Source organism: Monodelphis domestica, chromosome 5, assembly GCF_027887165.1.
Source record: "Monodelphis domestica isolate mMonDom1 chromosome 5, mMonDom1.pri, whole genome shotgun sequence".
In the NCBI taxonomy this organism is placed as follows: domain Eukaryota; kingdom Metazoa; phylum Chordata; class Mammalia; order Didelphimorphia; family Didelphidae; genus Monodelphis; species Monodelphis domestica.
Window position 1 is genome coordinate 225,272,158 of NC_077231.1, and position 16,007 is coordinate 225,288,164.

A 16,007-nucleotide genomic window follows, 5' to 3' on the forward strand; every position below is an offset into this window, starting at 1 on the left:
TTACTGAGAAATCAGAATCAGCTCTTAAATCTTAGGTAAAGATGTACAGAAGAAACAACTGGATAATGTATTTGAATTAAAAATACTTAAATAACCATTCATAGCAGTAAGCATTACAATGAAAGTAATACATTTTTATTTCCCTCTCATTCTTTGGAACTAAGATTTTTGTTCATGTGAATAGTTCAAAGCAAAAAATCCATGGCAGTATTAAAATACTTAAATGATATTAATAATTTAAGAAATTAATGTTTCAGCTATTTAAAAGAGGGGGATGAATCTTCTCTGGAATAAAAATTAATTTTTGACTATTTGCCACTTAAAAAAAAAAAGCTATGGGGAAAATAGGCTGGGAATTTCTCCACACTGGTTTTCTAATCTTACCTAAAAAAAAAATGTTTCATATTTTATACTCTTGAAAAAAAGGAGTGTTCCTTTGAATATGGAACAATAGCTAATTGTTTATAATGCTTAATGAAATATTTTCTTGACATTGGATTTTTTTCTTTTTTTTTAGTGGATTTCAGTATTCAAGTTTTGAGTTCTGGATCATGGCCCTTTCAACAGTCTTGTACATTTGCCCTGCCTTCTGAGGTAATGATTCATGTTGAAAATGATAATAAAACTAACTTTAAATACTGATATACCTAAAAATCTATACTAACGAATATTCTATTGGCTGACCTTGTTGAACATTCTGAAACAGATCTTATAAACCTTTTTAAGACTGTAGGGATTGTGTCTTTCGGCATGGAGGTATCAATTTGGCAAAGTATCTTCATAAGGATTATTTTTCTTTTATGGCAGTACTGTGGTTATTACTTCTTATTGAGAACACATTCCCCAATGGTGCATATCATAACCCGCCCTTTTCTGCTGGTTCTCCTTTATCTCTAATCTGTATTTTCACATAATCCTTCCAAAAACATATACCAAATGTGCTGGAAGATTTAAAAAGTCTCTCTCTTTTTCTTTTAATACTTAAATTGTATATTACTTGAATTATATATCTGTTGTTGATCATTCTCACTGCATTGCTCACTAGTGTTTCTATTAAATATTTCCTGAATCTTGTCTTTTATGCCACCTCTCAAATGTAATATATTGCTGATAACACGCTGAAGCCTGCTTATTCCTGCCACACCATTGCCTTTATTGGGGGTAATTTATAATTGTAATTTTTCAAAATTCTGTTCCATGATTCACATTCAAATAGCATCCCCAAAAGAATGTTGGTATTGAAAAGTCAAAGTTTTACACAAATGTTCATGAAGTTTCATATCACTGGGAGCACTGTCCAGTTCACAACTACAATCCAGTCCAGGCTCTTGAAATATATCTATTGTGGGCATTTCAGTGCCTCAGAGGATTGAGAGGTAGGCTGAGAGACGAGAAGTCCTGGGTTCAAACCTGGCCCCAGAGACTTCCTAGCTATGTGTCCCTGGACAAGTCACTTACCCCATTACCTAACCCTTACTGTGCTTCTGCCTTAGAACAAATACACAGTATTGATTCTGAGACAGAAGGTAAGGGTGTGTGTCTGTGTCTGTGTGTGTCCGGAATAGAAATTAAGCTGAGTTTTCCCCATTAATATAAAATTAACTAGAGAAGCTTCTCACTGTTCTAGAACTCACTAGCCTTAGTACATTTGTATGTATGACTAGGAAGGCATTGGGCCTAATGAAGATGCTAGCTTCCTTGGCACTGGCCTATTTGACAACCCTTGATGTCTTAAAGAATTTTTCAACACATTTCCTCATATTTGCATCTGTTTTTTTTTAATAGAGTGCAGAATTGAACAAGACAAGTTTACCTTTGGACAGTTTCTTAATGGCTCCATATTTCTCACTAAAACCAAGTCCTATCTTTTCAATAACAACATTTTTCCAATCCTCTGAGTCTGAATCATGAAATGCCACAGCTTCCAAAAAAGTTGAGGATTACTCGAAGGCATTGGAGAGAGGTGCCTGGAGGTCATAGCATGTTGCCAAAGAAGAATTGCACAGGATGATGTGGTAGAAATGTGTGGAGAAATGTATGGCAAGAAAAGGTGGTTTGGTCTGCAACCCAATAATAAGCCTGCAACATTGGTGTCCACACAGTTTTGAGATAGAAAGGAAGGCATCCGGAATGAATCTCTGAGTGTGTTTTGGCTGTCCCTTTGTTGTATGTATACTTTTGTTTGTGTTATTGTTGTTATACATATCTCATCTTCCTTAGACTTATGACATAAGTCACCCTGTCTTTTTATCTCAAATGCCTAATATTGTGCCTTACCTATAATAGTAACAGGTATCTAATCAATAATTGAATTTCCCTTTAGTAGGCATGATAATTCTATCATGTGTTTTGTATTTAAGTGATTGCCATATGATTTGGAAAAAAAGATTTGACCACCAAGATGCTTGATTTATAATATATACATATTTTGAAAGGTTTTTAGTAAAATTTGATGATAAAGACTTACATTGCCTTTTTCACATGCTTTGTTTTTATACAGTTGGAACGTAGTTATCAGCGTTTTACTGCTTTTTATGCTAGCCGCCATAGTGGCAGAAAATTAACTTGGTTGTATCAGCTATCTAAAGGGGAATTGGTAACCAACTGTTTTAAAAACAGATACACTTTGCAGGTAAGAATGAGTTTGTCTTGTGGGAAACATGTATAACTCTAATTAAAGATTAAAAATAGTCAATATGATCATAGTGAAATTATGTGTTAAGGGAGCCGAACCTGAATGATTTACATAAATACTGAGTGTTTGAGATTCTTTTTATGAAGTGGATTTCAAAATATGTTTTCTTTTTCTTATAAATTAGAAATACCACTGAAGAAGCTAATCAAAGCAATTTTTGTGTTAGTTTTGGTTATCAAGAATGCGTAGAATGAATTTTGAGAATACTCCTTAAGTCCATCTTATTAGAAGGTTCTGCTCTAAGACAGTCTCTAATGCGGTCTTTAGCATGGGTGAATCATTCATGCCACCTCATTGGACATTGCTTTCTCCCAAAGAGATATAGAAGTATCATTCTGACCTAATGCCAAGGACTCCAGTGACCATTTCTCAAAATTCTCATCCCTTTTTTCCCCCCCCAAGGGTAAATAAAATCTTGACTGTGGCAAAAAAAAAAAAAAAAACCAGTATCTGATAAGCCCTTTTTCCTCTTTTTTACCCCCATCTTATAATCGATATTATATATTGGTTCTAAGGCAGAATTGCAGTAAAAGTTACGCAATGGAAGTTAAGTGACTTAAATGGGTTCACAGAGCCAGGAATTGGCTGAGGCCACATTTGAACACAGAACCTTCCATTTCCAGGCCTGGCTCTCTATCCACTGAGCCACCTGGCTGCCCCCTTTTAAAACTATCCTTTTACAACCTTTTGCTCTCTAATACGATCATTGATCCAAGGGGACAAGTGCCTGAAGGGTACAATTTAGAGTCCTGCTTAATGCCTGAATGTTTCAGTTATAAGACAGAAGAGCAGCAGGTCTGGGCATTCTGTATTAAGTAACTTGCCCAGGGCTACCAGCTAAAGCATTTGTGAGGCTAGATTTGTCCCTTTCCTCCCCTTGAGTGTGAGGTCAGCTTATAGTATGTCTCCTGTTGTAAATGGAAGAGAAAGTGTAAAAGGGAAGGACTTTCTGTTCCTCTTCACTGCTGTGGTTTTTTTCCTATGGCAGATCTTAGCATTAGAGGAGTACATTATTTTTGAAGGGTTCATATGAATGAATATTTAGTATGGCGGGCAACTGAGGAGTATTAGAATTTTAACATTGCTCCAGAGCTTGGTGAAACTTTTTTCCTGACCTATGTTAATGGAACCTAATGGGAGCCAGTTTCATCTCTCCAGTGTTTTGGAGAAAGGGTATGCAGTTTCTTCTTAATTCTCTACAAAACAAAGACAAAAATACCCACAGTTTTTCTTGTACTGGTTTGAAAGAATTGTGAATAGTGCCTGCCTTACTCTGTGGAATAGCAGGGAAGGGAAGAAGCATGTTTATGGAGGCCCCAGTCTGTTCCCAGGCTGTGAGGGCCACCTCCCCTCCTGTGACAGGCACAGCCTGACTAGCTCATTATACTGGCAGAGCACATTTGTTGCCAGTCCATCCTCCTTTGTATATTTAGCTAAAAGAGATCATAATGTAATCGTACTTTCTCAAGGTACTGTGTACTATATTTAATAGCTTAGCTGATGTGGAAAGAATCAAATCCCTGGAGTATATGCATAATTAATTACCCAGATTGTGGCCACTGTATATGAATGCTATACCAAAAGAATATTTTCCTTGCAAAAGGCTATTTGTGTAAAAAAACAAATATGAAAGTCAAAGTGACCGTGCAGTGCATATCTTTATAATCCATGTTGTAGGAAAACAAAATTTTAGGATATTTTTAATTGGTTATTGAAATGTCTATATAAAGAGAAGGCTCATGTCACCAAATTTCCATTGCAATATTTTTATGACATTTATATTCTCTTTTAACCAATTTGTTTCCGTTTTTACTATTGTGATTTAAAACATTTTTCTAACCTAAATTTCTGATTCAGCATAGAAATTAGTTCTTTGAACTTTCTGCTTTATATTTTTGTCATGAGTTTAAGTTTCTTCCCTTTCTTCTGTTTTGGTGATACCTCAAAGGCATCTACATTCCAGATGGCAATCCTATTACAATACAACACAGAAGATGCCTACACTGTACAGCAGTTAACAGACAGCACTCAAATAAAAATGGTATCGTCTTCATTTCTAAAAAGCTTTATATCATATCCATTCAAAGCATGCTGCTTTTTCCTTGTCGTTATTATGGGGAAAGTGTGAGCCAAGAGTGGTGGTAGGTGCCTACAAACCCTGCTCCCATACTGAGCTGCAGTAGGCATCAAACCATTTTGAGTCTATACTAAATGTTGTACAAAATAGGTGGGCCTCTGGGAGCAGAGGATCACGAGGATACAGAGAGAGGGACAGAGAAGCTTAAAGCTTCCATTCTGATCATTATTGGCATCAGACCAGTGGGTGGCCATTGTACCTCCAGCCTCAGCAAGATGGTAGGAAGAACAACATTTACTAACTATAATGCTCCTGAAAATAATATTCACGCCTATAGACTTTCTCTAAACCACATTGTCTATTTTGTTATATTTAACAAGCTCCCTTTTGTGTTTATGCCTTGTTTTATACCTGTTTCTTTGTATTTAGGACAATCAGTCAATTCTAAAAATAGAAAAGATTTCATTTTTAATTTTTTTAATGTGGACAAAGTAAAGGTCCTAAGGTGTGTTCCCTTCTAGAATTAGATGCCCTTTTTTTCATATAGAACATTTGAACAGATCCTCCCCACTACAATTCTCTATTTAACCTAATCAGCCATTATTCCTGTTCATGTACCTATCTTTTTAATTTCCTCAAATATTGTGTGTGTAAAACTTGAATCATATATTAATACCAAATCAAATCATATAACTTAACTGCAGTTTTTATCACTTATATGATTAGTCAACAAGTATTTATTGGGCACATAACTAAGTGCCAGACACAAAAGCAAAAGGGTTGCAAAGGAAGGTAAAAGCAGCGAGTCCCCGAGGAGCTCATGTGCCAGGGAGGCAGGAGAAAGATGGGGGAGGGGGGTTACATCAGAGGAGGCCTCTTGTGGGAGGTGGCATTGAGCTGAGTCTGGAAGGAAAGCAGGGAAATTAAGGGGAGAAGGAGAGGTAAGTGGCGTGAGAGGCTGCCAACAAAGACCAAGAGACATGGGGAAGTGTCATGTGGGAGGAACACCAAGCGGACCCAGGCAGATGGGTCAGAGAGAGCCGGGAGCATCAGAAGACTCCAGAGCGGGAGGGGGTGAGGCCAGGAAAAACCTGAAAGACCCAGCAGCGCTTCATTAGAGGTGAGGAAGGAGGGAAGGGGAAAGGGAAGGGAGTCTCCAGAGGTGGAGGAGATGACAGGCCTCAGCTGTCACTGGCCAGCCTCTCCCAACACCCTCTAGTAATGCACAGCTGCTGCCCTGCCCTTGTGGAGGGCGTGTCTGTGTTGAAGTTCCTCCTGGAAGGAAAATCACAAGGTGGTGTTTTTGGGTTGTTTTTTTTTTTACTGAAGTCAAAGTCCTACTGTGGTGGCTTTAGCACTAACCTTAAGGGTTTTTAGAGATTTTGTCTTCTGAGGACCATCTTTGGGTCCTTTGGACAGTTGTCACCATGGTGTTGGGCACTAAGTGATGAATCAGCCAGGGTGCAAAGGGGTTGTGAAAGGAGACAGAGACAGACCACATAAAATGGCCCTCCCTTGATACCAGAGAAGGAAGTCAGAATTTTTTCTTTTATGGAGAATTTAGAGTTCTTATTGTAAAATTTGGGTTATACATAACACATTTGGTCATAGACTGTATAGTTTTCTGAACTTTTCCCTATAGTGCCTGCTGGCTTTTGCATATCATCTGTGGCTTCCACAAAACATTCCCATTTAATTTCTTATAGCAACCTGTAATATATCAGAATGTCACAATGTGGAAGGAATACCTGCAGTTATTTTGATGTCTCATGTCCAGCTATAGTTTTCTAATTTTAATATTCTTATTCACATAAATCTTTTAATTTTTCTTTCAAAGAAAATACACTTGAATTAATTTATTTTTTTCCTTTGTAATCATAGGATATTTTGGCACAGGTTCTACAGATTTTATTGAAGTCAAAGTTATTGGTATGTCCTTCCTTTTCTTTTTTTTAACATTATTAGAGGAAAAAAAATTTTTTATGTGTACTAATTGTTGTCTTCTTACAGGTTTTGGAAGATGAAAATGCAAATGTTGATGAGGTGGAATTGAAGCCAGATACCTTAATAAAATTATTCCTGGGTTATAAAAAGTAAGGAAAACATAAGTAGATAAAGAATATTGGTAAAAATCTGTTCTTTTATAAATTATTTCTAGGCATTTTTCCCCCATAAAAGGAGATCCCAAACATTTGATTGTTCTAGACTAGAAATGAGATATTTTGGTGAACTCTACTATTCTTGCGGGGGGGGGGGGGAAGGTATTTCTAATTATGAAATGTTTGAAATTTTGTTTCCCTCCCCGTCCTCCCCTTACATAACAACTGGAAGATGACCCTATATACACAGTGTCATTTTAACAGCTCTATAAATGTTGGTATTCTGTGTAAGGAATTGGCAAGGCTTTCCCACCAGCACCTGGAATACAGTGCTATAATTGGTTACGATTCTGATCTTGAGCCAGTCTCTTCTGTGCCTCTGCTTCTTCACCTGCAATAGGAGGGGCCTTCTTCAGTTCTAAATCCTACAGTCTTTTTAGCAATTCTTTTCATGAAAATTCCTCAAAAGGATGCTCATTACATTAAGAAATAAAGACATTTTGTCATATCATGGAAAAGGCCTTAATCTAATGCAACATCCCTCTTTCCTAATTTGTGAATAAGCACAAATTGTGGAAGTGTGTTAAACTTTGGTAGAGAAAGGGGAATAACTAGCATATGTGGTATAAAATAGAGTGAATTTATAGAAAATCTAGTTATTTATGCTAAACTGATGCAGAGAAAGTATTTTTTTAAAATACTTTACAGAGATTTCACATACCCAATGATATTTTTGATAATCCTATAACATCACATTCTTCATGTTGACCTTATTGAAGCATTTAAGGAGAGGCTAAGTGACCACTTGCTAGGATTATCATGGGCAGAATTTCAATACTGAACTGCCAAGTTCTTGATTTTATTTGAGACTGGTTTAGCGATCCTGATGCTTTTTAATGGTGCTCAACTAATTTTTCCAGCAGCTCATGCCAGTTCAGATAGGATGTGGAATGTGTAGGAATAACATTTAATGATTACCTTACCTACAAAGATTATCGTTCAGTTAAAATAATAATCATACTTCGGATTGGTTTTCAGAACACATCGTAAGTTAACAAGAATTATTACATGTGTTACCTTATTTCAAACCTCCGTTTTTATTTGGATGTTGAATGTTAGCTGGGATTGTCCAGATAAATAAAACTTGGATTATTCTAATTGCCTTTCTGTTGATTAACAAGTGAAACTAATAAGATATTAAAAGTGATTTGTACTCTGTCTTCTGCCTGGCTTTGATAATTGCTTCAACAGTCACTATTTTTTTCTTTAACCCTCCTTACCTTCTATATATTGGGCCTGACTCTCAATCCACGGAGCCACCCAACTGCCCCTGAACAGCCACTATTTCTGTCAGAGTACTTCTTGAGGCCTAAAGCATTTCTCTTTTAAAATTACAATATATAGTCTATTACAGTTTTGGTAATTTAAGATGAGAACAATACCCCTCTGCTTAATTTTCTTCATAGTAAGAAATTGAGGGTTAACATCAATGTGCCAATGAAGACAGAACAGAAACAGGAGCAAGAAACCACACACAAAAATATAGAGGAAGATCGGAAACTACTGATTCAGGTAAGTTACCATCGTGGTACTTGTTTTAATGAGAGTCTATTTCCATATCATAGTCTATGAACTTGAGAAATGGTCATTTTAGCATCGTATGACCTTCCTTTTGTTCCTCGGGGTGGAAAACCAGTCCAGCAGATCATCTAAAAGCTGCCTTCTAAGTGCATCTTTGTTAACAGGCATTCTCCATGTTACTTTGCTGTCTCCTTTTGTGACTACTTGTTTCATTATGGGAAGAGAGTTATTTATTTGGGCACAGCTTTATATATTTTGGCAAAAAGGGGTATAGCAGCCAGGAATCATTAGTTTTTCTTGTTTATATTAGTTGTGTTCTTTTATGTTATATTTGAGTTAGATATCAAAAACCTAATTATATAGCCTTTATATTAATAATGTTCATTTGATGAATTAAGGTTTCAATTGTGATACATGAAGATGATTTTCCAGAGCTAGAACACCCCTTCTTTGGCCATTGGTGCCAGAGATGGTTCTGAATTCTATTGTAAACTTTGTAAAATGAAAATCAAATGTACAGGTTTTTTTCTTAACAAATAAATTGGTATTCTAAATATTCTTCCCTTCTCCCCCCCCCCCCCCACTTGTTTGTATAGGCTGCTATTGTTCGGATTATGAAAATGAGAAAAGTTCTAAAACACCAGCAATTGCTTGGAGAAGTATTAACTCAGTTGTCCTCAAGATTCAAACCTCGGGTCCCAGTAATTAAGGTACAATGACTCCAGCATAGTGGTGTTTGACTTATTAAAGGGAGGGGGAAGAAACCAACGGTGAGAATTGGGGGGTTGGAGAAAAGGCAAAAATGACTTCAATTATAATTCTAAATCAGCACAGAATTTGATGAAAAACTGAAAGGATGTCAGGTAGATCCACTTTAGTTTCTGAGTTCCATAGGAGTGGATGACTTTCAGAATTATTTCTCATCAAAGCACCCCATGTTGATTTGCCTTTTTTATTTCAGTAAGCTATTTCCTATTCTCTTTCTGACCCAGAGCTATACCATGTCTCCCCCTAGAAGTGGCATCATAGTATTTATCATAAATCGCCCTTTGTAAGTCAGCCGGGCTTGTATCCCAGAAAGTAGTTGTGATAGTAAGTTGGATCTTAAAACCCAGAAGAGACGCTTCCCAAAAGAGTGAGGCTTCTTGAAGGGAAAAGGTTCCTTGTGCCCCGATCCAGGTGACTCCCAAGCATCAGCACGTTTGTGCCCATGAGAAGGGAGCTCTCCTCAGATCAAGTGGGGAAGGGACAGTTGGAAGAGAAGTAGCAGCAAGGCCCCAGGGGGGAAGGCAGCAGGTTCTTGGGGGGCTTGTTGGAGCTGAGAAGGGAAGGGAGTGGTGGGTCCTGGGGAGAGGGCATTGAGGCAGAAGGCCCTGACCTAAGGAGACAAGAAATCTGAGTCACGGCACTCTCAAGGAGTATTTAAACGCAGAATTAGCCTAACCCTAGTTGACGTTCTCATGACTTTGGTTCTCTTGGCAGCAGTAGCGTATTTGGCTTTGATTCTTTGTTATTAAATAAATACGTGGATTTTTTTTCTCCCTTCTCCCATTTACAAAAATGAACATACAGAAATGCATTGACATTCTCATTGAGAAAGAATACTTGGAGCGTGTTGATGGTGAAAAGGACACCTACAGTTACTTGGCTTAACCTTTTTAGCAGTTGTCTGACTGTGCGACGCTCAGCAAATAGTCACATAATGGAAAAAATGGAAACAACTGAACTTCCTCGCAGCCAGGCCGCTGCCGTGCGGACTTCCCTTGTCAAACCTGAGACCAAGACACCCATCAGCCAGGCGGCTCAGATTTACATTGGAACTGCTCAGGATCGATACATTTCAAGGATGTAAATATGGACACTGACGCCATCTAACCTAATTTAAGAACAGAGAGGATTTAAACCTTCCGTGCTGAGGGTTGCATGCTACTGCATTTAAATCAATACAATGGCTATATGATTAACAGCTGTCTTCACAGGCAGCCTTTATAAAGTTGGCAGCACTTTGAGAGGGAGTCTGAATGGACCCATGTGTAATCTGCTATGAACAACCATTTGTATAGTGTGTTTCATTTTTTAATGTGTGAAAATAAAAACAAATTAAAAGATTTCTGTACAAGTCAAATTTGGTTTGTTGTTTTAAGTTTTACTACTTTCTTATGTGTAAATAAAAGGTAAAACGATTATGCAAAATTTAACAATCTTCTTATTCTCTTTCCTTCTAGCGTCCTTCTGCTGTCTGAAAAAAGGTTACATCCTATGGACTGAAAATTTAATGTTTTGATCCAGGCCACAATAATCATTGCTTTATTAAGGTTTATTTCTAAGACATTTCCTTTCCTTGGCTTCTTCCTTACCCCACCCATTCCCACTGATGTCTTTATAAATGGGGAGAGAGATCAGTTTCTCCTAACTAAATTTAATTTGTTCCCATATAAGTTTAACTATAATCAGATTAGCTCGTGTCTCAGGTCTTCATTACATGTATACTGATCAACTACACTGAGCTTCTGGCATGTGTCCCCTTTCCAGCCCAGACTTTGGCACTGTTGTAACCTGTTTAACAATCCATTTGCTGTTCTGCCACTCCATGTTGAATGTGCAGTTGGGAGTCTTGTACTGGCTGTTCTTGACTCCAAGCTCCTTGTCCTCCCTTTGTCCCAGGGCTATGGGGAGAAGCGAATGGTGGCGATGGGGGTGGGGTAAGGGACTTGAGCCCTGGTGCGGCCTGGTCATTGTGGCACAGAGCAGCCCAGTCTTGCGAGGGCTGAACCCTGACCTCTGCCTTGATAGAGGGATTTCCCCTTCCCAGAGTTCCCTAGACCACTGATCTGCACTTAATACTGGTTTTTTTTAATCAGACAAGTGACGTTGTGTGAGGTAAGGATCTAAGAAGGTTCCATTTCGCAGTCCATGTCCCAAACCCACAGCTCTGAGAAGGATCACTTTCCCGTTTCCTGCCCTCGCTGTTGTCTTTGTCCTCTTCGGTGCCGCAGAGACACCTCCATAACTTAGATTCATGCTTAAAAAGGACCATTTTCCTGCCATTCGTGTAGATTTCAAAGTTGATGGCCTTTCTATGGTTTTCAAATGGTCTGTTTTCTCAATATTTAATCATCCAAGATGAATGAGCTTTTAGGAATATGCAAAAGTTGCTGACTTAAGAATTTTGCTGGCAGATTGTGAATTCCCACAGATGGGATGTGCTTGAGTAAAGTAGAAGAGCAGCAACCCAAATACAGCACACCTCCTTAGCAATGGGAGTAGTTCACAATGAAAGTTAACGAAGTTATTCAAACTAATTTATTTTTTTTAATCCTTAAACTACAATTCAGAAGTTTCAAGCCCAATCTTCACCACTTTGATGTCATTTTAGGCCAACCTCAGCCATAAGATGGGGATATTTGTGTTGCCTCCTTCACAGATTTGGGGTAAGGACAACACGAGTGTGAAACTCCATAGCTTTTAAGGACTAAAAACACAAGCTGCTATTATTATATCCTTTAGGGGAAACTCTCCATCCAGGAGAGGAAGGAGGAACTAAGACCTCGGCCTTATGTCCCAAACTGTCGGGTCACCCTCCCAGGCAGACGAGAAGATAGCGGCTGAGCACCAGCCTCCCAAGCTAATCCTGCTGTGTTTAGTAGCCCCTGATCATAAAGAGAAACCCGGCTAGAGTCCTTTTTGCTAGGGGAACAAAGCAGATCCTTGCTTGTGGCGAGTCCAAGCCCCTCCCCTAAGGTCGACCCCAGAAATTGCTTTTAGTCGTTCTAGTTCATGAACCAGTATTGGATGGGGCCATTTTGCTTAAATTCTTCCCTTTCCAATGAAAGATGGATAATGTGGTACCAGGAAGGACACTTTAACCACTAGAGGCATTGAAAGACGCTGTGGGATCCTCTTTAGGACCCGAGCGGCGGGGCTAGAGGGAGCTCAGTGACAGTACGTGGGTTTGGATGATGTCCCTCACGCCTGAACTTTATCCTTTTGAAACCAAGAACCACACTCAGATGTTGCCCCAAATGACCCTTTGAGCTTGCAAATGTGTTCATCAATGACTATTGGCTACCCTAGCAGTAAGCGAGGATTGGAATGCCGTATTGAAGTTTGGGCCTCTGATCTGCCTGTTCAATTCCCTCAAGGAAATGCTTTTCATGAAGTGCTTCCTAGTAGGGTTATGTGAACTGTTTTTGCATTCCATTTTATTGAAATACATTTGCAGCTGTGAATTAATTGGATAGGAGAAACCTTCACACCACAATTATTTAACAAAGCAAAAAAGGGAAAGTTTCAACATTATGAATTCCTGCAAACTTTCCACATAATTGAGGCATTTTCTTTTTATATATTTATTTCAAGCAAGTAACCGAAAAACAAGTTTATTCAGTGAAAAAACTAAACAAGGGTGTTCACAAGTAGATCTTGACCTAAACTATAACAGGTGAGCTCCATAATCTCATTACTATCAATTGCATTTTGAATAGATTTATTGTATAATATCTAAACAAATATTATTTCTCTTCAGTGGAGAGGAAGCAGAGGAGGATCAAGGAGCATCCAAAGGCAATGAGTACCCAAAAGGTCCCGGAGTTTATCGAGTCACCCTGCTTGGCACCAACAAGTTGTTATGGAGTGAATCTATCCCTAATAAGGAAACGACAAAGGTAAAAGAATTGGGAGATTGACGATCTCAGTCCTTTGGAGGGGAGGGTGCAGTCAGGGAAAGGGACAGGAGCCTTCCATGATGGGTGAAGTTGCCGCGCCACGCGCTCGCTCTCTAGCAGTGTCAGCAAACTGAACGGACTCCCATTTGACTGAACTTGCAAAACACAAAACTGGTTAGTCTGTAGATACTTGATTTTGTCTTACTTCTGCCTTGGTGTATTTGTATTGAGGACTCAGAGTCTGAGGCCTCGACTCGGCTACAAGTCTTCTCTTTGTGGCCCTCTATCCCGCAGGGGACCGGGTTATGGACACAAAGGAAGGGGGAGCTGAAGTCTGAGTTGCCTCCTTTTCTCAATCTTCCCAGAGCCCGTGGATGTTCTGGTAATGTTTCCTTTGGGAACAGTAACTAGGATTCCCAGGCATTGGTCTCTGTCTCATCTTGTTTCTCTGCCCGAGTTTCATAGATTCTGACTACTAAAATTTATTTTCTGATTTATAGAGCAAAGGATGCAGATTAGTTTAAATTTAGCTGCGTGTTATAGCAGTCTGCCATATACTCCTGCCATGGTGGTCCAAAATCCCCGAGTTGTTTTTTCTGCCATCTGAGTTGTGTAAGTTGGCTTTTGTGTGGGAACATTATTGAATAGCCTTGAAAATGGAAGTCTGCGTAACTTTTTTATTGTGTTGTCTGTCAAGAGTAGGTCACAACAGGATGTGTTACTATCTGGAATTTTTAAAAGATGGACCAGGCTCCTCTCCATGGAAATGAAGTTAAAATTCCTTGTCCAAAGAAGTGATGTGTCCAAAAGCTTGAGCGTGAAATTCACACGGCTCTTCAAACCCATGACTAGAGCTCCAAACGTTCAGGCCTACCATCTTCTCATATTTAATTTCAATTAATCAAGTATTGAGGTAAGCATCGGTAGAGCCTGAGCATTTGCTGGTCTTTTAACTTGGGATACAAAATATTAGGCCTGAAAATGTACTTTGGAATATTGAAAACAAATCCTGGTGTTGCCATAGGGACCAAACAACAAGAATTAGCAGCAGTCTGACCCTCCTTCCAACAGTTGATAAAAGTTGGCTTCAAAACCATTCCAATTTAGACATAGAAAAAAAGACATGGCCTTTAATCATTTTTTTTTGCAAGCCAACATAGAATTAAATTCTAAGTAAACCATGAGTGGGTTCTGGTGCTACTGCTGGCCAGGTGCCCGCAGGGCTCTGCTCAGAGCTGCCACATTTTCATTTACAGAGGACTGCATGTGTGCAGATGGGGAGAAAAGAATTAACTTGCTATGCATTCAGAATACGCCAGATGGGGCTCAAATTTTTCTCAAAATACAAGTTTTACCTAGTTGCCATTGACCCCTGCTCAACTGGAAGTACTTCCTCAGTTTTAGGGGGAAGGAAGGAAAGTTGGCTCTTCATTGAACAGAATAAAGGAATACAATGGAATGAGTTCAACTAGAAAATTGACTTGGAGAAAACTTAAGTGGGGTTTGGTGAATGTAAGCTATGATTTTCTATCATTTTTATTGAGCGCTTTCCTACGTGCCAGGCCCCGTGACTGTGGGGAATACTACTTAACCCCGATTGTCCAGTCTTTACCACTCTTCTACCTTAGAACCAATATTCAGTATCAATTGTAAAACAACCGGTATTGGTCACAGGGTGGAGTGGATTTGATCCTGGAGGGAATAAGGAGCCATTGGTGTTTATTGAGGGGAAGCAGTGACCTGGTCAAAACTGCTCTGCAAGGAGGGTCACTTCGGAACCTGTATGGAAGATGGACCAGAGAAGGAAAGATCCCTGAGGCTATTGTGGTGGTCCAGGTGTGAGGGGATAATGATGAGGGGGCTTTGAGGGATGGAATCTAGTCCTTGGAAGCATTTTGGATAAAGGTTGCACGAGTGGACTGGGATGATGGTGTAACAGGAAGATGGGAGGGGAGGGAGCCAGGTTAGTTGTGTTTAAGATGTCAGCATGGAAGATAGGGCAGAATAGAGAATCATCAGCATCATGAAATCCACAGGAGGTCCTGAGAGGGGATGTTCTGGACAAGGATCTGCAGAGCAGACTGAGAAAAGGCCCCTGGATTTTGGCATTTTAAGGAATCACTGGTCACTTTGAGAAAGGAATTTTCATGAAATGCTGCTGCCCCACCAATCAATTTTGTGTCATTTGGTGCCTTCAGTTGTCCATGCAGAAGTATTTGTTGGGCAGGTGGTACCTTCAGGAAGGGCAATTTTCCGTTGCCAAAATCAGACAGCACATTCTGGGTAGATATTGTAAAAGTTGGTTCCCATCATTTACTAGAATTTGGATACAATTTTAGTCAAAGGGATAAAACGTATGTAGAGGCTAAACAATTTCTTTCACCGAAGATGTGATCTTTTACTGTAATTGACAAGATAAAATTGTGCAATAACTTGGAAAACAAGGAAGTTCAAGTATCCTTTATTCAAGGTTGAAAAATGTACCACACTGCATTATTGCAAAAGTTCACTGGTACAAAAACACTTTGCAGCTGGTGAGAAGGCAATAAAAAGTCGATTTTTAAACTCATTACTATAAATTACTCTTACAGTACTTTGCAAATTCAGAATTTCAAATTGCATTTTATTTGTCTAAAATTGCCCACAGTACTAGAAATTCCTGAAAATAAGGCAGCTGTTTTAAAGAGGAGGTAGCTGATGATATCAAGGGATTTCCATTTCTCTTTCAATGCCCACATACTTCAGGGCATCAGCCTGGCTATATCTGAAACAGAATTAGAAAAGAATTATCTCTTTGTCCACATGATGACCGTATAAAGTTAATTCACTGGAGAGAACAGTAAGAAAACACAACAAAGCCATATTTGCATATATTAGTAGGAGGCAAGAAC

At 39.0% G+C, this 16,007-nt stretch overlaps 2 protein-coding genes across 20 annotated transcripts in view; one reads left to right on the plus strand and one right to left on the minus strand.

Moving 5' to 3' along the window:
* Positions 1-10,577, plus strand: part of CUL1 (cullin 1) — a 106,323-nt gene extending 95,746 nt beyond the window's left edge. For all 6 annotated transcript variants that reach the window (XM_007504520.2, XM_007504519.3, XM_007504518.3 and 3 more), the window contains exons 15-22: positions 518-594; positions 2,501-2,632; positions 4,644-4,736; positions 6,654-6,701; positions 6,783-6,865; positions 8,338-8,443; positions 9,049-9,162; positions 10,025-10,577. In XM_007504520.2, coding sequence (XP_007504582.2) covers positions 518-594; positions 2,501-2,632; positions 4,644-4,736; positions 6,654-6,701; positions 6,783-6,865; positions 8,338-8,443; positions 9,049-9,162; positions 10,025-10,105 — 734 coding nt within the window. In that variant the 3' untranslated portion in view covers positions 10,106-10,577. The remainder of the gene's footprint in view (positions 1-517; positions 595-2,500; positions 2,633-4,643; positions 4,737-6,653; positions 6,702-6,782; positions 6,866-8,337; positions 8,444-9,048; positions 9,163-10,024) is intronic.
* Positions 10,578-15,561: 4,984 nt separating this feature from the next.
* EZH2 (enhancer of zeste 2 polycomb repressive complex 2 subunit) overlaps positions 15,562-16,007 on the minus strand; it is a 110,220-nt gene continuing 109,774 nt past the window's right edge. For all 14 annotated transcript variants that reach the window (XM_056799847.1, XM_001363210.4, XM_003342060.4 and 11 more), the window contains one exon: positions 15,562-15,880. In XM_056799847.1, the coding sequence (XP_056655825.1) occupies positions 15,820-15,880 (61 nt within the window). In that variant the 3' untranslated portion in view covers positions 15,562-15,819. The remainder of the gene's footprint in view (positions 15,881-16,007) is intronic.